The following is a 23,871-nucleotide window of genomic DNA, read 5'->3' as shown; positions in this document are numbered from 1 at the left end:
GTTCTGAAAGAGATGTCAGAGGAAAAAAGAAAAAAACCCGAAATACAACAGAAATAACCTGTCGTTTTTGTCCCAGAACCTAGTTCAATGAACTTACTGGATGAAAACATTTTGACATTTGACTCATCTCCAACTACAAAGCTAACAACTCCTTCCATCTCCAATCACGAAGCCTACTTGTAGAGTCTCCATTATAAAGAAAAAAAAAATAGCCTATATTAGGAAGAGTATGTGCAGCTTATGTTACATTTCTAGACAAGAAAGTATTCTGGAAACAATGAACTTCATACAATTACTTCTTCTGCTTGGCACCTAGAAGCTTATCTACACAATATTTGACAATTAATCTCCAATGCTCTCCTGTAAAGTGTAGCTGATCTGTTTTATCACTATCAAACACTGCCACTTGCATCTGTTTTGTGTAAAGCGTTCCGAGTTCTGGTAATCACAGACACAAAGTGAAAAACTCTTCAAGATAATGGTAACACAGAAGGTATAACTATGAATTACCAGTGGTTATTTTTAAAATACATACATATTAATATTTCAAATCAGGGAGAGCAGGGGGAGGAGGAAGGGACTTTACTGTCAACCAGACTCGTTCATTAAGTGAATGCTTAATGCTGTTCTGTTCTACCAAGTGACTAAACATGCCCTCTTGGGGCTTCATGATTAGTCTTTCAACGATATATTTCAAAAAAATTGTGCACATTTGAAACAATAGGATATTTCACAACTTTTCAAACTCAGCAGATCTAAAACTCTCAACCATTTTGCGTTCTCATGCATCATCACTGGCAATGATGCAGGCCTCCCTGTCAGCACACAGCAACTTCAGTAAAACTACTGCAGAGCACTGACTACCAAGGGGAAAAGAAAAACAAAACAAAAAATTATTTTGATCTGTTCTGACTCCTGTAGAGACAACACAGTTAACATTGGTTAAAAAGCAACAGCAGATAAAACCCAAGAAAAAAACATGTACAGAAATGTTGAGTAAGAAGAGCCCGTTCTTACACCACCTGCCAGGTCGCCTGTTAAAAAGTCAAGCAAAGAGGAAATAGTTTATACAATGGTAGAGGGAGGGAGAGAAGGAGAAAAAACTGCTCATTTACTGAAAATACTTACTTGAATCACCATACATCCAGGAGATCACCATACATCCAGGAGATCTGTTGCTGATCTCCTGGATGTATGGTGATTCATGTAAATGTTTGTATAAATGATAAAATAATGTATGTAGGTACTATATAATCACTTCTAAAAGTAAGAAAGCAGACAAACAGCTATTAGGGACAAGCAGAGAGCTAAAAGTCTTTGAGAGTTTAAAAAAAACATTATTATTTAATTCCCTAATTTTGTATTCATTGAGAATTGTTTCTCAGTCACTATTCTCCATCTTGATACTCCTGTTGGAAATATTCTGCTATATAAACCATTTTTGCAATATCTTATTAAACTACAGGTTTTATAATAGTATTTTTATTCTTTTATTTTTAAGAAGCAATCATACCATTCCTATAAAAAAAGGAAAACGTTCTTCAGTTGAGACTATGAACTGTAACGTTAATTCTTGTTGGCATATGATTCCATTGATCTTGGAAGACGGTGGAAGCAAAGAAAGCTTTCTCTGCAGTACTGAGGGAATCAACTACACTAGTTAATATGTTTTTGAGCTAATGAAGACATTTTGAAAAAAATGCAACTAAAGATAAAATAATGGCAACTGCAAGATCAAAGAGACATGAATGGCCACGAAGGAAGGAAGAAACAGGTACCTTAGAAATACAGATGTATTTTATTTACTGAATCTTTAATCAATTAATGTGAACATGAAATAACTAACAAAAGCATTTTATTTGAATTAATTGTATGGATAAAATGTGGAGTTCAGTTGCTACAGGTGACTAATGTAATTGTTCTATCCTAACCTAAACCTGAGCTCCTATTTCTTTTTTCACTTGCAAAGGCAGGTGATAAAACACTGACAGAAGCTCATTAAAAAATGCCGATTCAAGAAAATCACAGTATTTTAAAGACATGTAGCAATTCTGTTGACACTTTAATATATTCAAACTTTTTTTTTTTTTTGGAATGTTGAAAGATTTTGTGTTGATCAGGACAAGTGTTTTGTTGAGATTGCATTATTTCAATTTATAATAGAGATGTTCTGACTTCACTATCAAAGACTATTTTGCCTTCAAAATGAAGCTTCAATAAAGTATTTTAACTGAATTCAAAATACTTCAACTTGTGAAGAATACTTTCATTCCAACTGAAGCTAAAATTATATTTTGATATCCTAGAATCATTCTTGGAATGGAATTTCTACTTTTGTACTGAATCTATTTATAGTAACATTTTCAGTGTTAATTGTTCTGCTGTTCCGTGTTTGTAACACCTACTAAAGGCACACTCAGAAACAGTGTCATTATAAATATTGACTAAAATAATTTGAATAATAGAAATTAAGAAGATACCAGTCACTCTTAGTACAAATTTCTTAAATATCGCATAATGTAAAGAGGCAAATTCACAAATAATTATTTAGGCTACCATCCTGCAAATACCTGTAAATTTGTTTAACTTTACAGACGAGTTGTCTTCCCACGTATCAATGAGTGTTTGTAGGATATGGGATTTAAATACTTAAGTATTCTGTGCAATCCTTTATTTTTTTCCCCCTCTATTTTTCTGCTTTTTCCATGAGGTAATTCATGTCTTTTCCTGTTATTTATACAGCAGAATACAACACGAAACTGATTTACTAAACTAATCTATTCACAAGTTTAACATCAAGAGGAAGCCATCAATGGTAAACATAGCTCAGAAATAAGGCTTCCTAGTTAACCTGTGCACCCTCTGCTGGCTGGTGCTTACGTAGGAAGAAAAAAAAAAAAAAAAAGCTGTGTTGACTTTACGTGTACACATACATGCACAATGAACATACATCTAAGTCTCCAAATATATCTTTCAATCACTTAAATTGTTTTCAATCACTTAAATTGTTTTTCAACCCTGTTTTCTACAAAATACTGAACATGTAACGGTATTGCCTAACAATCAAAAGATTATTTGTCTCAACACAAACCACGTTTTTCTATTATTAAAGACGCCGACAACAGAGATAGAGCAACATGAATTTTACTACTATCTATAATTTACTTTAAAGAATCTCATTCATTTACATCCCTGCAAGACTCTGGATGTTGACATGGACTTTGCTTAGGTGCAACCTGCCCTGTCAGCCCTGAAGTCACTGGCAATGTTGCAGATCCACCAGTATGGATATGTATGCTCCGCATACTGTCCTAATCCACTCTTTGGAGGAGCAGCTGCAACCACCGTGTTTGTGTTTAACTCACTTCATCCAAATAGCTGCAAAGCACCGGAAAATCACAGGAATCTGTCTTTTGTTACAGTATCAGCGAAGATTAAAGGTTCCACTCAGAGACCCTGAAGAACATACCCAGAAACACATAGAAGATCAGCAAGTTCCACATTACCCCATTTGGGCGCCTGGCCTCTGGCGAGGAAGGGAAACGAGTTCTTCCGCAGACTTCAGTTGCTCTGCTGCCAAGTAGCTGTTGATGATGGTGACAACTTTTGGGACATAGCTCTAAAAATATAAAAACGAAGTGTCATACATCTCAAGAAGTTGCTGTTGGCCCTGGAGTTTTAAACAAATCCTTTTAAATCCCCCCACAAGTCCGGGTACACTCCATCCAACACAGCAGTATCCAAAATCACTCGTGGTCACAAAATCACGAGCACGCTGGATGACTGACCGCCACGTGCAGGTATCCGCCCGGGCGCTCACACCCGGCAGGGCCCCACGGGGAGCCCCCCCCGCGCTCCGGCAGGGGCCGCTGGCCCTGCCGCGCCCCGTCCCGCCGCCCAGCTCCGGGGGCTTTACTCTCCAGCAGGAAGACACTAAAAGAAAGGAGATACAAGTTCCCACTCTTCCTTAACTGAACTATCACTAGGAAAACTTTCCTGCCTTTATTTAAAAAAATAACGGGTAGAATGCTTCCATTTACACGCCCCGCATGCCGACGCGCACTGCGTTTACTTCTGTCCCTTCAGCGCAGGGTAAGGCAGCGGAGCCCGGCCGGGGGCAGAGGTCCCGGTGCGTGGGCGGCTCCGCGGGTACCCGTGGGCGACCAGTGCCGGCGGCTCTCACCGACCTCTGCGCAGCGACCCTCCTCCTGCCCCGCGGTCCTCCCTGCGGCGTTTCACCAGCGGCAACGCCGCAGCATCGCCATACGGGGGGAGCGACCCTGCTCCCGCCCGCTAGCTGCGGGGGACCCACGCGGCCCCAACGCCCGCCAGGCCTACCCCGCCTCCCTCCCCCGGCCCCGGCGCCACAGCACAGCCCGCCCCCAGCGACGGCTGCAGCGCCTGAGAGAGCAGGCGGGCTGCTGCGGCGCATGGCGGGAGATGTAGTCCGGGCGCGCCGCGGAAGCCCACGCGCGAAAACTACAGTACCCGGCGGGCCGCGGGGGGAGGCGGTGGCCGTGCCGGTGCGGGGCTGTTGTTGCCTGGCGTCTGCGGTAACGCGGCTTTGTGGTGGCGGGGGAGACGCGGTGCGCACCCGGCTGGGTGGGTGCCTGCGCGCGGCGGCGGCGGTCCTGGCCCCGCCCCGGGACGGCGCGGCTGCGGTGGAGCCCCGTCGGAAGGCCTCGGTTTGCGTCCTTCGGGAGTCAGGGAGCAAGGGGTCGCTCGGGCCTTTTCCCGCTTCGCTTCACCTCTCGCCGGGCAGGGCGGGGGGGGTGAGAGAAATCCGGCGCGGGCCCGGGCCCTGTAAGGCTGCTCGCTCCGCCGAGAGCGAGCCAGAAGCCGGGGAGAAAGGCGAGCCTGCGCCGAGGCCCAGGAATGTGCCCGCAGGCAGCCGCCTCAGCCGCTGGCGGGAGGAGGGCCGCCTCCCGGGCGCCCGGGGTTCACAACGTCTGCCGCCTCCTCACCCGCAGGGCCCACGGCTTTTATGCCAGAGATGCTGGTGTCGCCCACAGGAAAAACCTGGGACTCCTCAGAAAGATAGTATGTCAGGTAATAGCGATGCTTTCCGGCGCTGGCTGAACCCCTGCGTGTACTGGCTTTCAGACGGGGTGGTCTGAGCGTCAGTCCTCAACCCAGGTGTTTGAGAAGTTCCTGGTCACGCTGACTAACAAATTTGGGGAGAAAAAAGCTGCAGTTTTGCTGAAGAGAGTTAGAAATGGTTAAATTTATCTCATGAGGCTCAGACCTAGAAATGTAGAGAGGACTATGCAGTGGAAAAACTGCAGAAGCACTTGTAAATCTAATAATCGTGTTAGGAATAGGTTCTTACGAGATTTTATATTACTAATTTCTTCCCCTAAGATGGTTTAAGATTTAATACCAATATTAAATTCATAGTGTTTTAGGGAGCATCAATGTTAAATTTGAATGGAGTTCTCACAACAAAGTAACATAATCAACAGAGGTCTTCAGGTAAACGTACCCCTAATGTGTCGGTGAAATATATGTTACAGAAAAAACAGGAATTAAACCAATTACAGACTGAAGTGAACTTGATTTTTTTTATCAAAACGAGTACTGCTCCCATGCAATAGTTGATAGAAATGCATTGAAAGTGAATATGTGGAAATGAATTGGCAATTATGTTATATTGAAAATATATTTTTTGGAAGTCAGCTAAAGTGTCCACTTACGCAACTAGATCAATGGGCATGCAAGGTTTATTGAAATAAAAATGAGTACATCTGACTTACACAAATACTTCTGTAAGACTGGAACCTTTGTTAGTGGTATAGAGCTCCTGATGTCTCTAACGCACGCAAGAAACTTTGTGTGAGCAGTTTATCCCATTAACATTTCAGGCACTTTTTGCAAATAACTGTAAACACATTTTTCTACGATTCACACAAGACACCAGCAGCAGAATGGAGTCAGATGTTCATTCAGTTAATTACATATAAAAGAGTTATGTGCGTATTTACACTCTGGGAAGTTTTGTCCTTGATTTTTAAAGTTGCCATTAAAGTTTAGTTGTCAGTTTTAGTTTTAATGCAGGCAAGTTAATGACAAAATATTCATTACCCCTGCAGTCCATAATAGTTAATAAAAAATCTTTTCATTTGGTTTAAAAAAAATACAAAATTTCCCTGAAAAAGGTCTTCTAATTTGGTTTAAAAAAACAAATAAGATTTTCCTTTATGTATTCAACAGCAAAGGTTCAATTAAAGTAAGTTATTAAGCTGCAGGAGCCAAATAAAATATTTTCCAAAAGCAAGGTTTGTTACAAAAGCCATCGCTGTTACAACCACTGTCTGTTTCAGGAAAGTACTAAATTCAAGAACGTTTGGACAACTCATTCTGCATCTCCTATTGCATATGAAAGAGGAAGAATTTACTTGGACAATTACCAGTGCTGTATTAGCAGGTAATAAATTTACAATTAAAAGTTACCCTGGCTTACAGTTTTAACACTGTGATTCTGTTTTAGACATGTTGCTAACTTTACTCATCTGAATAGCCCCTGTGAATTGAGTGGAATTTACTTATGAACAAAAAATAACCAGGTGCATAAATCTCTGTTAAATTACACTCAGATGCCGTTGTGTCTTAATGTGACACTTGCTTTGGTGAAAGAAAGTCTGATCTTACTGGTGCTGTATAACTTCCACTTTAATAGGAGTGGAAGATTATCACCATTTTATAATTTTGCACTAAAAAGCCAAATGAACAGTAGTTCTTTGTGATCTGATAACTAGCAGTGTGCTAAAGAATGTGTCACAAAATCAGCCTATGTAACAAGCTTGGTACTATGTCTATGAATTCTGCATTCAAGAAGTAAATTATTGTTCGTGTAAAAGTACAGTGTGCAGAGTACTTGCTGGTTTTTGTTAATGTATTTTGCAGATCAGTTCTCTGATCTGATGTACTCTCCTGTTCCATGACCAGCTGCAGAGGCACAGCTTAGGAGGCAGCACAGGGCAGGGTAGAGGACAGGAAGTCCTGCGTACACCAGTCCTTGTCCTTGCCCATCCCTCTTGTGAGGGAAGTAGCAGGGACTTGGAGAACTGCGTTGCTGAGTAAGTTGTGGTCAGAACAGTTTTGAGACAGTGTCATATGATATGTAAAAGACAAATCACTCTGTCAGTATAAACCACTGAGTTAATTAAATCAATCTGTCACAGCAGAGATCTAAATCTATTTAGCCGTGTTTTGTTCCTGCATTGTCTGAATGCTTTCCAATACTGGGTTAACCTGTCTAACATCTTTCAGGTTTGTCTTTGTCTTATCCTCTCGCTGAGGGGAAAACTGTGCACAGTACGAAGCTTTTATTCTAGTAGTAGCGTTTTTTTTAAAATACCTGTACATGATGCCACGGCTTTATATTATGAAAGGCAACACTGGAAGAGCTTGAGGGGAAGGTTCCAGGATGATCGTTAGTTTCTGGAATGTGCTTTCTTTTTAATGTATATCACTAAAGGAAGAATGTTACTCTTAAGTTTGTTATTTAAAAACAAAACAAAAAACCCAAACCAAAACAAAAAACCCACAACACCAAACCACAAAATATATAGAAGGTTAGCTTTTAAATATTACATTATACTAACTATTGTTTATTAGGCCTTATTTTGAGAGCAATTTCAGGTTATATTTACAAAGTAAAAATAAGATGTTTAGATTTTTGACCTGCCTAAAGAGAAGGCAGGATTTATAAAACTGTATGAAATGACTTGTTGATAGAAAGTTTATAAAGTAGACTAATGATTAGCAATCATTTTTCTCCAGCATTGCGCAAGAGCCAAGAATACTTTATCAAAAGCCAAAGTGTTCTAAGTCAGAAAAAATAGAAGATGCTTTATTATTGGAATGCCCACTGGTAAGATTACTCTTTTTACTAGAGCATTGTTGTCCAAAAAACCAAATTAATATCTTTCAGCGAAACATATTTAGAATAGTGCATTCTTTCCCTGCAAACTATTTGCTCAGTGTTTTTATGGAGTTAGGTCATTTAAGGTTTGCAACGTGTGCTTATTTATTTTGACTGAACGTTTAGAGGTATACTTCTCTGAATTTCTCAATAGCACATTCAAATGCTTTTTTGTGAGCTTCCATGGAAGATCTTAAAAACAGTGCTTTTATGCTTATGCAACTAACTCTAATTCCTTACAACATAAATTCTGTTTAATTTTTTCTTTATTTTTTAATTAGCAAGGACAGTAGGTGGGAGTTTTAGTTTTTACCAGATCTGTTGACATAAAAAAAAAAGCAGATAAACTGAAGACCCATTGAAGCAACTCTGCCCAAAAGCTGTTTTGCTGTTTCTAGCTAATAGATTGTATAATTTCCCTCCTCCTTGAGGAGTTTTTCTCTCATCCAGTGTCCACAGAGCTTAGGAATATTATCCTTGAGGTGCCAGTGTGAATACCATTCTTAGCAGTTACTGTTGAGCTACCATTGAATGTCTTATTCTGCAATACTTAAACAATTGTCTCTTCAAGACTGGTATCAATTAGATCGATAAGCAGTTATACTTCATTTTTGCAAGGCAAGGAAGTTTTAAAAGGTGTCTTTCCTAGAAAAGGTAACTGCCTTGCAAAAAGTGTGACAACAGATTATTTATGTGGTAGTCAGATGACTATTTGGTACAGACATGAGCTTAGAGATCCTGATGTTATTTGCAGGCAGCCTTCCACCTTTAGTTTTTGAGGAATGTCTATTAACTTTTGTTTTCTTGTTACTGTTTCAAAATGTTATGTATCCTTCTGGTACAAAGTTTTTTCTGATAACCTTTTGTAATGTAGGGGGAAATGCTACCAAGTCCATCAGACTATAAATCTTCCCTCATAGTCTTGACAGTGCAGAACTGGCTTCTGCGTCTCTGTGCTGATAGTGGAGAAATACTGGAAAAAATATACCTTGCCGGTTCCTGTTGCAAATTCAGGTATTCAACATTGCCTAGGCTTTATATAATTAACAATCATTAGTACTATACTGGAGAAAAGGAATCATGTTTATTTTAGTACTATCCTATGGCTGACTTCAGGTTAGTTAGTCTAGCACATTACTTGGAATACTATTTCTGCGTGCTGTTTTCTATAGAAGAATTTCAGCAGCTTAAGTATTATGGTCTTACATTGTGTATGAAGTTCCACAAAAGCCATAAAAACTAGGCTGCTATTGGCTTTTCTCTGACAATTTTACAGCCTTTAATATTGCAATAGCAACATACCGGGAAAGGACCTTTAAGAGTTGTAAAACAAACTTCGTAAAACATAAGAAAAATACGTTTAAAGTTTAAGCCATTTTTAACTTGAAAGCATTCTTCTCCATAGGGTAGCCATTTTGCTCTTTAAAAGCAGAGCAGTTACTGCTTCTGGTAAACTGCATCTTTTTTTAAGTTCTCGAAAGAAATTATTTCCTTTAGGCTGAAGGATAAGAAAGCAGTGATTTGTGAAGGGAAGGAGAAAAATTAAGATAGTGAATGTTCATACTTTCAGAATTTTTCTCGCAATCCTGTATGAAATGAGCCATTCCTAGTTCCATGGGTTTTGCATTATTGCAAACAGCAAACATCTCAGGCACCTCTCCTGAATCAGATACTGAACAGTTTGCCTGGAGACAGGGATCTGCCTAGTTATAGTAGATTATATTTTATGTGAAATAATGTATTTATTATTAAATGATTTTTAAATTATTAAGATAGGCCTTTTTTGTCACAAATAGGTATCTGAGCTGGGATACTCCTCAAGAGGTAATGGTTGTAAAGTCAGCTCAGAATAAACTCCCTGCAGCAGCACAGCAGGTAAGTTTGTTGAAAAACTCTGTCATTCTTAAATTTTTACAAAATTGATCAAAAAAAATTTACAAGGACAGAGATGGAGACATGCTTTGTTATTATGGTAGAAGATGAAGGTGTCCTACCATTAGTAAATGCCTCAAGTATAATAATTATATTCAGTATTGTTGTTCCTTCCCAGGCAGGTATCCAACAGTCTGTATTGTTCTATCTTGCTGTATTCCAAGTTTTGCCTCTTTCATTCATTGGAATGCTAGAAATAAACAAAAAGGTAAGTTAATTCCTCTATTAATTGTGATCTGTACTGTAGTTGTATGAGAGGCATAGTTTAGGCAATTGTCGCAGAATTTCAGAAGTCAAAGTTAGAGCTTGTAAAAGCATAGTGCCCTGAAACATTAATTAGCAGTAATGTTCTTCTTGTGTCTGATAGGGGCGTTGGGGGGAAGATTCTTAATTCGAATGACCAGAAGAGAAAATACAAATGCATTCTGCTATTGGGTTACTCTTTGACATGTAGAAGGACTTTAGCCTTTACTTACAGCAATCATAAGAATTAGGGAATCCTAAAGTGTTTGCAGACTTCTTTTCACATCTTTAAAGAAAGATGGATGTGCTTCTGACCCAATCCTGGTAATAGTCTATGAATTCTACGTGCAGTTACAAATGTTTTGAACTTGTATTATCATTGATATTGAATGGCAAAATGTAAATATGTGTCTTGCTTTATCAGTCAAGAGCAAACAACCTTTCTGAGGTTGGTTTGTGCCCTGTAAGTAAGAGCGTATATATTAGGAAACCTCAAGCCAGATGGCAAGTTTTACTGTTCTGGTGAAAAAACATGTCTATCTTAAGTCAAGAGAGCTCTGCATACAACTTATAAATGGAACAGTACAAACATGCAAACTCTGTCTTCAAAGCTCTGTGAGCTACAGTCTCATTTGGGGTCCAGAGCCATTAGTGGGTTTTAGCTGATGCTGGGTTGGATTGAGGCTGTAACTGAGATTGGGCTGGCAAGGGAAGGAGTGGCGTTAAACATTTTTCATTTGGGCCGATGAAAGTTTAGGGGCACTGTGTATTGTTCTGTTCAAAACTAGTATTTAGGACTGGAAAAAACATTACCGGTATCTGGTTAGGAATGGCATGCCAGATTCATCATGGTCGTAGTAGGTGAAACATCTAAAAGAGTACTTCTTCAGTTGGGCCTGAACTGGGTACTCGTCAGAGTAATTGTTACAGCTAGGAATAACGTGAGGGCAGAATTTGGGATTCGAAAATACACCCAGCAGAGGAAGCAACCAGTGAATGCAGTGCCAAGCCTGGTACAGATCAGTGGAATGTTACTATTAGATTAGAGTTACTGTTCAAGACTGCAGAATGCGCCTAATGCATCAGCTTTACTGAGATGGTACGCCACCATAAACTGAGTTCAGACTAGCTAAGGTCTCAAGGATGGAAAGGCGAGTTTAGGGTTGGAAGACTATTAGAGTTTGGCTAACAAATGTATTGAGAAAGAGCCATAAGACTAAATGAAAGGCAAGGTCTCAGGAGTGAATGTGTCTTTTGGGACCAAACTGATCACAAGATCATTGATAGTGTTAAGATTTAGGAGTATTACAGCTTTTGGATTTCTTTTTTTTTTTTAATTGTTTTTAAGCCTGTTTTAACCCTGTTTTAATTGCTTTTTCACATAGTGATTCAGATTAGAGAAATGAAAACTCTACATTTCCAAGCATCTCTGTTAAAAAAAAATTATGAACTTCACATGTTGTTATTCATTAAATATTAAGAATTAGTTTGTTGGGTTTTTCTCAGTGGAGATGTGTTAAGCAGTGGCACAAATGAATACTGCATAATTATTAAAAGGGGTAAGTCAGCTTCTCGTGTATGTGTCTAATTTGGATTTAGAGAGGATCCTGTACTCTGTGACAGCTGGATAATGTAGTTTTAGTACAGCTGTACACAGTCATAGAGCCATGATTAGACTAGTATTTTACCCTGGTGATGAAGAAAGAATGGAACATCTGAAATCAGTACTTTTAGATTGAGTTATTAGCTTTGCTAACATTCCTGTGGGATGCTGGGTAATATAATCTATTCGTGTATGATAATAACTGGGTAACATGATATGCAGATATACTGAGAATTGATTAGAGAATGAATCTGCTTGCAGAATGTGACTAATCTAACCTCAGGTGTTAGTGCAGTGCAAAGTATTATAGAAACTCAGCAGAACAGATGAGTTACAGAAAACTTCATGAACTAAAACACTGATCATAGGGTTTGGTCAGAATAAAGAAGCGATTGCAAAATTAAGGACATCATGTCAGTATTTTACATTGTCTCTCAATTATTTCTGCCCTAATAGAATATTTTTCTCTTCTTTTTTTTCCAGATATTTGGTAATAGTGTAACAGATGTTGCTGTTTCTAATGGAATCCTGATTGTAATGTATAGCATGGGTCTTGTCAAGCTCTATAACTTCCAGGCCATCTCAGAACAGGTAATGAAATACAGTATTTTTCGTACAGTCCATGCTGTTGTGGGGCAACAAATCATAAATATTCATGTAGTGCCACATAGGTACATGGGGAATGTGTCAAAGGATAGAGTTCTTGCCTAAATCTATTTACAGTCAGAAGATGCAAATTGGTACACTATCAGAAAATTCTACCCACACCAGTTACAGGTGGCAAAACATAGGAGATACAGGGTCAGACAGGCACTTCAGCACATACAGAGAGGAGCTATGTAAATGCTAGACCAGGGTGTGCTCTTCTTTACATACCTAGTCTGTAGTTATAGATGAGTGTTAAGGCTAGAAAGTGATGGGCATGGAAGATTGTTTGATCTGAAACAGAACTGCAGTGAGACTTTTGAGTTTATATTCTTCCAAGCAAAAATCAAATGTTAATTCAAAAATAAGACTTCAAGCAGTATCTAACAAGATAAAGAATGCAGTAGTAACAGAGTAGTAAAACTAAACAGCAAGTAAATATGCATCAATAAAGCTAAATTGTTCTGTGTTATTTTAGTTCATGGAACAGCCATTTGATTTGGGACAGGAATTCGACTGGAATGGTCAAGTGGGAGTTGTAGGAAAGTATCCATTTGGTCTTCCATGTAACATTAAAATAACAGGTATTTATGATCTTTGTATTATCTTGGCTGGTGGCTTTTATGGATTGATTATGACTTATTTCACACCAAGAAAAAACATTAAAATTACTGTACTCATATTGTACTGTAGCTATATTTCTGGGTTTACGTTATAGTAAAAATGTGCTTTGCTTTACTTCTGATTACAAGAATTTATGTAGGACTTACCTGGAAAACTAATATAGCAACTAAGCTATTTGAAAAATTTCATAAGCAATGCATGAAGTGGAAACCCCTTCCTTATTCCTGGGACACAACTGCTCCTGGGAAAGAGGAACGTCTAGGACAGCTGTTAGTAACACCTAGAAACAGTATATGGTATGTAAGCAAAAGACGTGAGAAAGTTTAATCTAACTTGCAGAGGGAATTCAAGGAGACCAAACACAATTTGTCCGAGTTGCATTTTGATAATTCCAAATTGTCAGAAATGTGCCGGTTTCAATAAAATTAATTCCTGAGAACAAATTATCTATTCAAAACAATTCTTATGCCTCAAATCATTAAGTTATGAATGTTCTGCTTTATGTAATGACTTTAATTCTCGGAAACCAAACAATCGTTTCTGTTGGTGCATTTGAGATTAGAATTTGGTGCTAAGAATCTTAATGAATGACCAAAGCCTGAGACTTTCTTTGAAACATTTTTTTCACTTTAAAAATACATTCTCACAAGTTCACACTTGAGGCACTTAAAAAAAAAAAAAAAAAAAAGTAGGTTTCACCAATATCAAATAATGCATGCTTTTATTTCTTTAATTTTGAATGTTTCTGTATTAAATGTTTTTTACAGGCGACTGTCCACATAAAAAATGCTTTTGATCTTTATGTTCACAAACAGTGTCAGATAACAGGCAAACCAAACCAGATTTACATAAACCTGAGGAAAAACACAAAGATAAAATACAGACTTAGATAGTGAAGGCTTTCAGTTATAATGCAATGTTTTATCAAAACAAAGTGATAGGCTGCTATAATTGATGTCTCAGGTTTTGCAAAGGGAAATTTCTCCTCATTTTCCTCTCTGTCTCAGTCTGCAAAACCACATTTTAATGTTAGGGGTCCTGTGGAAAACATGCTGTGGGAGCTTTAATAGGAAGCCTATACCAGATTTGTTCTCATGTCTTATAGATCATTGTAGTTTTAGTTTTGAGATTTAAAACCAATGTATTGGAGAAAACATTTTTGATCTTGAATCCTATTCAAGAATTTGCGGTTAGGAAGTTTTGAACTCATGACAGACATTTGCCATGGCTGCTCTTTGCAGATAGTTGCATTCCTGTGGTTTTTGAGCTGTTTTCTTTTAAGAATGAGATGGCTGACTGACTGTTCAATGTAATGTAATGCTTCAGTGAGCGAGATTTTAACAGTTTCAGAGTTTAAGCTTGTATTTACTATAATTTAACTATGTGTAATTTTTCTGCTTATTTAGTCCTAGCCTCCCTACAGAAATTGCCTGAAGGGATGGCAGTTATTACGGTGCTGTTCTTATGGTGTGTTAGGTACCCAAGAAGAAGCATGTAGAGATCAAAACTTATAGGCTACCATGTACCCACCACATCATTTACAGCTAGGGACTGGTAAGGATTTGATTTTGGTCACAGTGGAAGGAATGGAAAGGTACCTATAAACCTTCATTATGTCACTTTCTGAAAGGTCCAGAACTTAAAACTGTAGTTTGATTTATTAATAGAGGATACAGTAATTTCGGGGGGAGTGGGGGGTGGAACCACCACAAAACCCCCAGAAAACCAGAGAGGAAAATACTTTGCTGAGTTGTTTGGGTTTTTTTTTTCCACATTTAGAACAAATACTTGTTAGTGCTGCCAGGAACAACTTTATGGCTTTATGTTTAGATGAGGCTGGAGAGTTCTAAGGAAGTGAACAACAAAGCTCAACTGGAGATTGAAAACTGGCAATGCTAGGGAAGGGACTTACAAATGATGAGAACAGGAGGTGTTGAGCAACAAGAGCAAGTGACACATAGCAGGAAGGAGGGAGTTGAGGCAGCAGAGTCACACTATCACAGTGGTTTGGGTGGCTATGATCTTGCAAATCTTTGCCAAGTGAACATAAAAAGAAAGGCATATTTTTATCAGCACCCTGTACAGCTTAGGATTGTTATATTATTGAAGTGCATTTAAATGTATCATTTAGTCCACCTACCAGAATTTTTGAGAGGCCTTGCTATATATGCTTTATTTAAAAAGAAAAAGTCGATAGGGTAAAATGTTAACACATTTTCTTGATTAATTTTTCATTTTCTGACAGATTTTAATATCAGTATGTCCTCTGCTTATGCCTCCATCTTCAACATTCTCTACATTTTCAGCAGATGCCTCAGTTTTTATAACCTATACTTTGTTATATCTTGCACAGAATCTCCCATTTCCTATGTGTTAGTCCAAAAGACAACTAGAAGACAGCCGCTTTCCAGCTTAGGAAAGACGTCATTTCCATGGGCAGTGAACTAATTCCTTTCAATCTAAATGGCTAAGTTGTTGGAAACATGAATGAAGGAAAAAGAGAGAAGCATTGTGTAAATATAATTTCTGATGTCATGTGACATCTTCGCACCATTGGCTAGGATCTGGATAATTATCTAGACTAAGCAGGACAAGAACAAGTCAAAATTTGGATGAGACCTTTGGGACACAAAAGTCCAGATAAGCTTGTTCTCCTCACAGTAATTCAGCTTGCGTTTTTATATTCTGCCTGTTTAAATGCCCCCTCTAATTGCAGATTTTCTCCATGTTTTGTCAATATTTTTTCCCCAGCACGTCTCTGTACTGTTAGAAAGAGCTGATCTTCAGTCTAAAGTTGATTCAGTTATAGCAGCTGTAGAAATTGCTTTTATTTAGCTAGTTGGTAGAAGTTGTAAAGCTCCATGCAGTCCATTTCATTCAAAGATGCTTCTCTCATTTAGTACACAGAAGACTTGTAACAATGGCATATTACATCTGTATGATTTATCCCAACTGAACTGAAGAGAAAACTAGATATCTTTTGCCATTAATTACAAAAATTCCTACATTTTTATCGATTTTTATGAACTTAGCTACAGGTTGCATTCATTGTGGTCCACACTATTTTGTTGTGTTACGCAAAAGGAGAAGGAATATTCAGATTTGGGTGTCTTTCTGCATTTAATTCTGTTATTTGAGATTGCTGCTGTTAGCCTGTTTCCAGCTATTTATCACTATTTTTCCCAAGAGAATAATGACCCTTTTGATATGCTCTTTGATCTGTTCATGGGTACGTCCTCTCTCATTCAGATGAGCTGGATTAATTTTAATTGTTTGCTACGTCTTTGCTTATCCAGCTTGTTTGGAATGAAGTAAGTCAAAGGTATCAGAAGAGCAGTTCAGCATGAAGATCTGAGAAGGCAGTAACCCTCCACAGGGAATTGCATGTGGTGCCTGGATGCTAGGTGAGGTACAATAGCTGGTGCTAGAAGAAAGATCACAGCCAATGTATTTCCACCAGTCTTCAAAAGTTCTGAAGAATTAATAGCTTTATTGGAATTTAGAATTGTAAGGATCAATGGAATTATGATTGTTCTGCTACTAATGGTGTTAACATTACCGAATATTTGCAGATACCCCACCTTTGCTATTTGAAGCATCTTCTCTGGAGAATGCATTTCAAATTGGAGGTTACCCTTGGCATTATATCGTCACACCTAACAAGAAAAAACATAAAGGAGTCTTCCATATTTGTTCTCTGAAAGACAATGCTTTGGTAATATATTCAGATAGCAGCTTCTCTGAAATGAATGTGTATCACGTTTTTCTTCATCTCTTCTGAGTAGTGCTTGAGGTAACAATACCGTTGTTTTCCAGTGTGGTCTTCTCACAGGGATCACCCCACAGTGTTACATCTGCTCTCTAGTGGAGTCATGTGTAAAATGTTTTCTTCTGAATTAGTACTGCTTCTGATATTTCCTTCATTCCAATATAATCGTAGCACTGTCAGTGCTACATAGCACTGTATTCTCGGCTTAAAAGTTAAGGCTCAAGCAGAATCTCGTTACCTGATTCCTTGCATGGTAACATCTTAATGCACCTCTGACTAGTCAGCCTACCAAATGGCATGACTAAAGAAACATTTTAAGTTTTAAGAAATTGCAGAATAAATTTCCTTAATGTTTGTAGTTTATCCTTGATTTGTATCTTCTCTCTCTCTCCCTGGAAAGATTTTATTACTCACTTTAATCCAGCATCCCTTATTTTTGTTTATGTACTATTCATCATATATTCCTTTGTGTGAGCTCTCCATCTCAGCTTTTATTTTGGATCTGGATTTGACTTGAAGATACTTCTGTAATACAGGCAGCTTCTAGGCCTGTTAGTTCAGGGTTCTTCACTAAAAAACTTCTCATCTGTAAATGTCCTCATCTCTTTTACTAGCCTGATCAAATTAATGATCCCCCTCCTATCTCTTATTTTCAAAACAGATCTTTCACAACCATAGCTGAAGATCAGTTTTGATTCAAAGGGACTTGTACAATCCTTTCTCGCCTAGTTTTTTCTATGTGGGTTCATACATTTGAAAATTTGAATGATCAGGGTCAGCTAAATTTAACAATAAAAAGCCACTGCCAAAATCCCAAGATTGCAGCTGAAATCACAAGCTATCCCAGGCTTACACGCTCCACAAATATTTGCACAAAAGGGGCTGAGCCTGAGGTTTGAAGCTCAAGTCAAAGTTTGTGCTAATGCTTTTCTCGTGTCTTGACACATCTCATGTCTTGACACTCAAATTGCTGGAATTGTCGAAGTGTTTGCAGAGTGTAAGCTAAATCTTCATTTTGCTTGGTTTCAGGAGAGGTAGGACCATGTATAGCCATGGTACAAGGTAGTTGCTTATTGCATATTAAAAAAGTTTAAACTGTTCCATGGAATATCTTGAGAATTGGAACTGAGTTTTTTTAAGTATTATTATTGTTCCACTGCCATCCTTTCTGGTCATGATTATGAGCAATACTTAAAAACCTTCAGAAGTATGTGGAGAGGAGCTTAGTATTTCCTCTTTAATTAGATCTGTGAGACTTTAAAAATACTAATATTCTGAGCTTTTCCTTCCTTCTTCAGGCAAAAAATGGCATACAGGATATGAAATGCTGTTCACTGGAACCTGATTGGATATATTTCCATCCAGATATGTCAGGTAGAATAATCCACGTGGGACCAAATTTGATAAAGTATGAGCCTTTTTTTTTTCAACTCTTATTTTCATTAGAGGAAAAGTTGCATAACTGCATAAATTCAGTAGCTTGACGATTTGCAGACCAAAACACTCATCAGGCCCTAGAAACTGTAAAATTTATTAATTTGTCAGAATCAGAAGTCCTGGTAGAAACATCTGCAGATTTCTACGTGATGAATGTGGGCACTGGCAGGCAACACTAGATTTTGATGTGAAAAATGTTCAAGGACCACCATACTAAAATTGCACTGATAAGCATAAATTACAAAAATAATTTATTTCAATTTCAGTTATTTCTGATGTTTTACTCTACCTGATTTTTTAAAATTATGAATATAGAAGTGTTGTAGTAGGTGGATTAGAATACATGACTTAATTTGTAATTTCTGTTTCTTTTGTAGAATCTTGAAGCTTAAGGAAGTTAAAACTAATACAGATCAAATGGAGATTGCAGAAGATTTTACGATTGTGGCCAATAGAGAAAACTGTGTGAGTTTAGTGTCCGAGATCACAATGTATGATTTTGAGCAATACATGGGGGTTTTGTGTATGTGAGTAATCACTGTGGTTTATGGGCTTAATTCAAAGTTTATTGAAAGACATTCTGTGTTTTCATTGGACTTTAAGCTGTATGAAAAAAATTTTGAAAACAGTAACACTTTCAGGATAGCTTTCTGAAAGCTCCAGTCTTTTCTTTAGTTTTCAGCATTCTTTATGATGTGCAGTATAACCATGTATCACTGATATAAAACATACTTAGAAGATAGTGACAGATTTCCTTCAAAAGAAGGTGCCACCAAGTGATAATTGTGTGCATCTCTGGTGCTCAGGTAAGTTGATCATACAAATGCTAGAAATGTTTCAAGTCTTTCATAACTTAGGGGTAAGTCTTCATAAGACAACAAAGACAATACGTTGCTTCCAAAAGTCTGTTTCTTTTTCTGGCCATGCACATCTGTCACTCCCTTGTGACAGGTTTGGCATTCATCTAACCCTTGGTGAGTGAAATCAGTGCACTAAAATAATAGAACAATAACCCAGCAGAAAAGGTGAGTACTTTTCTGCTTGCTTGGTGAGCTGAACTGGAGCTGGAACAGAACAGAACTGAATCATCAGTGGGTCAGAAGAGTGCAGAAAGGTAGAACAAAGTGGTGAGGGGATGATCTGAACCTCCTGGTAGAAATTAGCTGTTAAATCACCTCGGTTGTTTCATGAAATCTTTTGTGATAGAAAATCCCAAAGACAATGTAAATGTCAAAAAGGTCAAAGAGCACACTTGTAAAGACAATTTTTTTGGCAGTGCTTGCACCTGTCATTTTGCTTCAGCATACAAAGTTATGTCTTACATAAAAGCAAGTTTTTATAGTTTATGAGTACTGTAAAGTCCCTGGAAATCAGTGATACTAATTTTGAAGCTTCTGCAGAAGAAAAGTTTGTGTATTAAAAATCTGTACTAACTCAGCAATAAAACTTCCATTGAATTCAGAAAGGATAAGCTTTGTCATCTAATGACTTGCCATACCTTTTTTTTTTGTTTTTTAGGATTTGTTTAGATAACTTCTGTTGCAATAAGAGCAAAGAAATATGAGTTCTAATCCTCTCTGTGCTGTGCCTTTTCGTTTTGACTTCTGTTAAGACACTGATACCCCAGTTCTGAATGTTTCTGGTGTTAATGATGCCCAGTGGAAGCAGCTGTAGTGGTTTAAGATGCTACTTTCCCCCTCTTCTGGAAGTAAGAGTTTAAGAAACAAATTGGTGGTGACTTAGCTATCTTAATTCTCATTCCAGCATCTTGGCTCCAGTCACTTCTGTTCTAAAAATTATGGTGGCTGAAAACCTTTGCCACCTCTAGAGGACTGAGAACCTCTGAGTAAACATCAATAATATCTCAACCAAAGCCACTGAGTTCATGAGCCCTCATAAAGAAGAGACAGCAGCACTAGGGCCATGCATAGCTAATGAGTAAAATAATATCCGAGAGATTAAAACAAGGTCAGAAAGCAAAAGACATTAAATAGATACATTGCCAAATAGATAGGAAGAAACTAAAATGCTCCAAAGTTTAGAGCCACTTTTTTCTTTTTCTCCAAAGGTGAACAACGCTGTCACTGTAACAGCTTCTGGTCGAGTGGTAAAAAAGCGTTTTAACTTGCTGGATGATGACCCAGAACAAGAGGTAACTGATTTAGCAGTTCATGGATTATTTAAGATGTTTAGCTAGCCAGAAGTCATTCTTATTTCAGGTGTGGTGGCTGTAATCATTAGCTGTGTTAATCTTTGAGTTCTTTATTCCTTTTCTGTGTCTGTCTTTGTCTTCTTAATTATGTCATTTCCCCTCTCTGTCTGTCGTCTTTTCCCCTTGGTTGACGTGTGCTTTGGATAGTCGCTTTCTTTTAAGAACTGATCTTATGCCCCATGATACCATCATAACTCCATGTGACTTCAGTGGCACAGAAATTAGATGTTAATGTGACGAACTATTACTCTTCTCTCCATTCAAACATCTCCTTTAAGCTTTTCTTATAAAGCATTTTATGAACTGAAAGAAACATATTTCTTTTTTTCTCTGCTTTAGGTTCCTCTAGTCTTCCATATAGTATCTCTAAAACTATGTTTTTCTCTTCCAATTACTTTGATTAGATTGCAGGGTAAGGTATTTAACATTTTTCATTTAAGTAACTGCTTCTTGAGAGTGAAAACACCACATGCCTTGGTGTTGAATCTTCAGGAGGTTATGAAAAATATTTTTTAGCTCTCTATCTAGAGATGGAGCTGTAATTGACATAAGCACAACAGTTAAAATTCATTAGTTTCTGGCAGTCATTTCTATTCTTTTTTTCTGAGGAAATAGATTTTACTATGGTAAAAATACAGGACAGCCCAATATAACCCTTAAGGTGTGCAGTTCATTTCTATCCACTTTTTTTTTTTAAACATAATAAATTAGAGTCTGCACACTATTTTTTCTCCCACTGTTACACTTTATTTGTAATTCCAGTAGATATTTTTCCATTATGGAAGAGAAAGACTGGCTTCAATTTAAAAGAGCATGTTATCAGGTTCACGACAGTGAGAGGCAATTAAGGCAGTTCACAATCTTCACCTTTTGGTGTCAGTTCTTCACTGTCACATACTCTATGGAGCGAGAGAGAGCTCTGAACAGAACGTACAGATGTTCAAGTGAGTGGAATTACCCTAATATACCCATCCTTTCAAAACCAGTAATGGTTTTAAGCTATACTGTCTCTAACATGTCTGCTTCAAGAGAGGGCATGGAATTGAAGTATGTTTCTTCTGTCGCTTTCAAAGTACTTTTTTCTATTTCCTGTATGATATATATAAAATACATGCACATTAGGATTGTTCAGAACATCACTTTCTTCTCTCCTGTCTTAAGGAATTTTGCTGAAATACATTGAACAGCTTGTGTTGGTAAAGATGCCTCTTGGGTATCAGGCTGGCAAAGTTTTCTTTATCAGACCAGAAGACTTAAGAACTAGAATTTTACCAACTCTGCTTTCACCTGAAAGAAAAAGAGCTATGCAATTTCGGTAGAGGGGAATGTGAATTTATATTTGATGTATAAACGTGAGGTTATGTTTTTCCTAAGACATTCAAAATTGTGGACTATGAAGATGAATTGGATTTGTTATCCACTGTGGCAGTTACTCAAATAGGAGCTGATGGAAAAGCGCACCTTGACTTTCATTGTAATGAACATGGGCTTCTACTTAAGAGTATTCCATTACTGGAGTCCTGGGATGTGGTGAGGAGAATTCCTGTCTTTTGTTTACGCTAACACTTCCCCATACCCATTTACCTACCATTTATGTTCAGATTTGAAGCAGGTAGATATTGGCAATGCTATTGTGTTGCCAAGTGCTATGGATGAGATTTGTACAAAATAATAATCATAACTCAAAAATTCTAAGTATTCCATCAGACAGTAGTTTGTTTATCTGAAAATCTCCATGATTTGAAATCAAGATTTTTTTTGTTGGTTGATTCGTTTGGTTTTTTGCTTGGGGGAGGGGTTGTCCTTAGGTATTTCTGAAGTATTTATCAACTTGAATACTCACCTTCTGGCTAGTTACATCAACTTAACTTTACAACTTGTAAATAGTCTCACTAGCTTAACTTGAACTATTAATGCATAGAATTAAGCATGGACCTCACTGTGTGTATATTTGGAGTGATGGAATGGGCTGTTCATACAGTCCAAGTTTAGGTGGACATCCAGCTTAGATGGTCCGAAATATTCAGCACCTTTGGCACCTCTTTTATCATTGACTGCCTAGGCAACTTAGGATCTTAAATCAGATGCTCTGAATTGCACTTAGATTCCTAAAACAGGCATGTGGGAAACTTCTCAAAATTTTAAAATTCTGTCCTTTATCTGGAAGAGCAGTCTGTGTATCCACACAAAATTCCTGTCTGATCATGGAGGTCACCAATGTTAAATATTTTTTGTTCCCCAAGGAAAATGGTATGGATATTAGCAAGTTGTGGAAATAGAGACTGCAATCAGAATTTTTTTTTCTCATTTCAGACATACAGTCATGAAGTTTACTTTGACAAAGACCTTGTATTACATATAGAACAGAAGCCTAACAGGAGGTTCAGTTGTTACGTTTACCAAATGGTCTGTGATACTGCAAAAGATGACGAATGTTCAAGCCATGAAAAAACAGAAAGAGTGTTTTGTAAAAAAGGAGGGAGAATTTTTGAATATACTTAAGCTATAAACAACAACTACAGAGACTTCAATTTGGATGTTATTTAAGGACTTCATACATATGAATTAGTCAACTGCTGTTTTTCAGGCAGGATTTAATCTTAACATTTTGTACTACTACATGAGGTTTTGTTTCTTTTTTTCTCTGTAACATTGTACACTTCTCTGTAGTCCATCATGGCTTTTCATGTATTCACCAGTTCATCATTAATGCCAGATGCAGCATTTATTGCTTCTCATCAGCAATTTGACTGAAATACTGGACATCAAGGAGAAAGATGTGGACTTACTGATCATCTACCATCTGCTGCGATCTGTCTTATGTAGTTCTACCTATGCAACTTTAATACAGACTGTTACTTAAACAAAGTATGTAAAACTGTATAGGATAAATTTTATATGTAGTATGAAAATGACAGAGTTACCATTAGACACTTAGACAAAATCCTTCTGTTGGTTTTGTGTGAGAAATAAAATCACTCGGGTTTTCTGGTTGTGTTTGTTTTGGTTTAAAGAGGAGTATTAATAAATTATGTATTTTTACTGCTTTTTTAATAGATCTTTAGTTATATATTTTTATATATGTATATATATATAACACCAAGCAATTCTCTGGTTCTCCCTGTGTCAAGGGTCAGGAGTTGTTCAGTCTGAACCAAAGCTACCAGATGCTCAGCCTGATCACTGTGTGTAGCCTGTCTGATGCATGGGAGCTTCACGTGGTATATTCAGATTCTGCAGAATGCAAGCTTTCATTTTAAATTAAAAAACACCCACAACAACAAAACACAGGCTGTAGACTTCATGGTGATAAAGAGTGTTTCCAAATGCAAGCCAAAGATGGGCCTAGGAGAGTAGCTCTTGGAGGGATGACCAGCATCCAATTTCTCACTATCACCACCATTGTCATTAGCGTGGTAATTCTAAAACCAAATACTTCTTTTCACTTCAAGCTTTACTAATGAAGTGTGGATCATTCTAGC

General features: G+C 37.7%; 2 protein-coding genes across 6 annotated transcripts in view; one reads left to right on the top strand and one right to left on the bottom strand.

The window, feature by feature from the left end:
- The window catches only part of METTL8 (methyltransferase 8, methylcytidine), a 29,269-nt gene extending 24,506 nt beyond the window's left edge, over positions 1-4,763 (bottom strand). The window contains exons 1-2 of one of the 5 annotated variants that reach the window (XM_050899589.1): positions 4,489-4,763; positions 3,507-3,619 (exon numbers count right to left, since the gene is read on the bottom strand). In XM_050899589.1, coding sequence (XP_050755546.1) covers positions 3,507-3,511 — 5 coding nt within the window. In that variant the 5' untranslated portion in view covers positions 3,512-3,619; positions 4,489-4,763. Of the gene's footprint in view, positions 1-3,469; positions 3,620-3,788; positions 3,838-4,187; positions 4,235-4,488 lie in introns of those variants that run through there. The other 4 variants (XM_050899586.1, XM_050899587.1, XM_050899588.1 and 1 more) reach the window with 4 other exon arrangements.
- A 112-nt stretch (positions 4,764-4,875) lies between these two features.
- DCAF17 (DDB1 and CUL4 associated factor 17) lies at positions 4,876-23,376 on the top strand. The gene is made up of 14 exons (XM_050899584.1): positions 4,876-5,049; positions 6,321-6,424; positions 7,783-7,873; positions 8,799-8,938; positions 9,721-9,799; positions 9,975-10,064; positions 12,186-12,293; positions 12,826-12,931; positions 16,544-16,686; positions 18,039-18,148; positions 18,555-18,642; positions 20,246-20,329; positions 21,764-21,919; positions 22,703-23,376. Exons 1-14 carry the CDS (start codon positions 4,876-4,878, stop codon positions 22,889-22,891), a joined length of 1,662 nt encoding a protein of 553 aa, XP_050755541.1. The 3' UTR covers positions 22,892-23,376.
- The last annotated feature ends 495 nt before the right edge of the window (positions 23,377-23,871 follow it).

Source organism: Gymnogyps californianus, chromosome 7 (genome assembly GCF_018139145.2).
Source record: "Gymnogyps californianus isolate 813 chromosome 7, ASM1813914v2, whole genome shotgun sequence".
In the NCBI taxonomy this organism is placed as follows: domain Eukaryota; kingdom Metazoa; phylum Chordata; class Aves; order Accipitriformes; family Cathartidae; genus Gymnogyps; species Gymnogyps californianus.
Note: the sequence above shows the minus strand (reverse complement) of the source record. Positions and strands in the feature narration are given on the sequence as shown.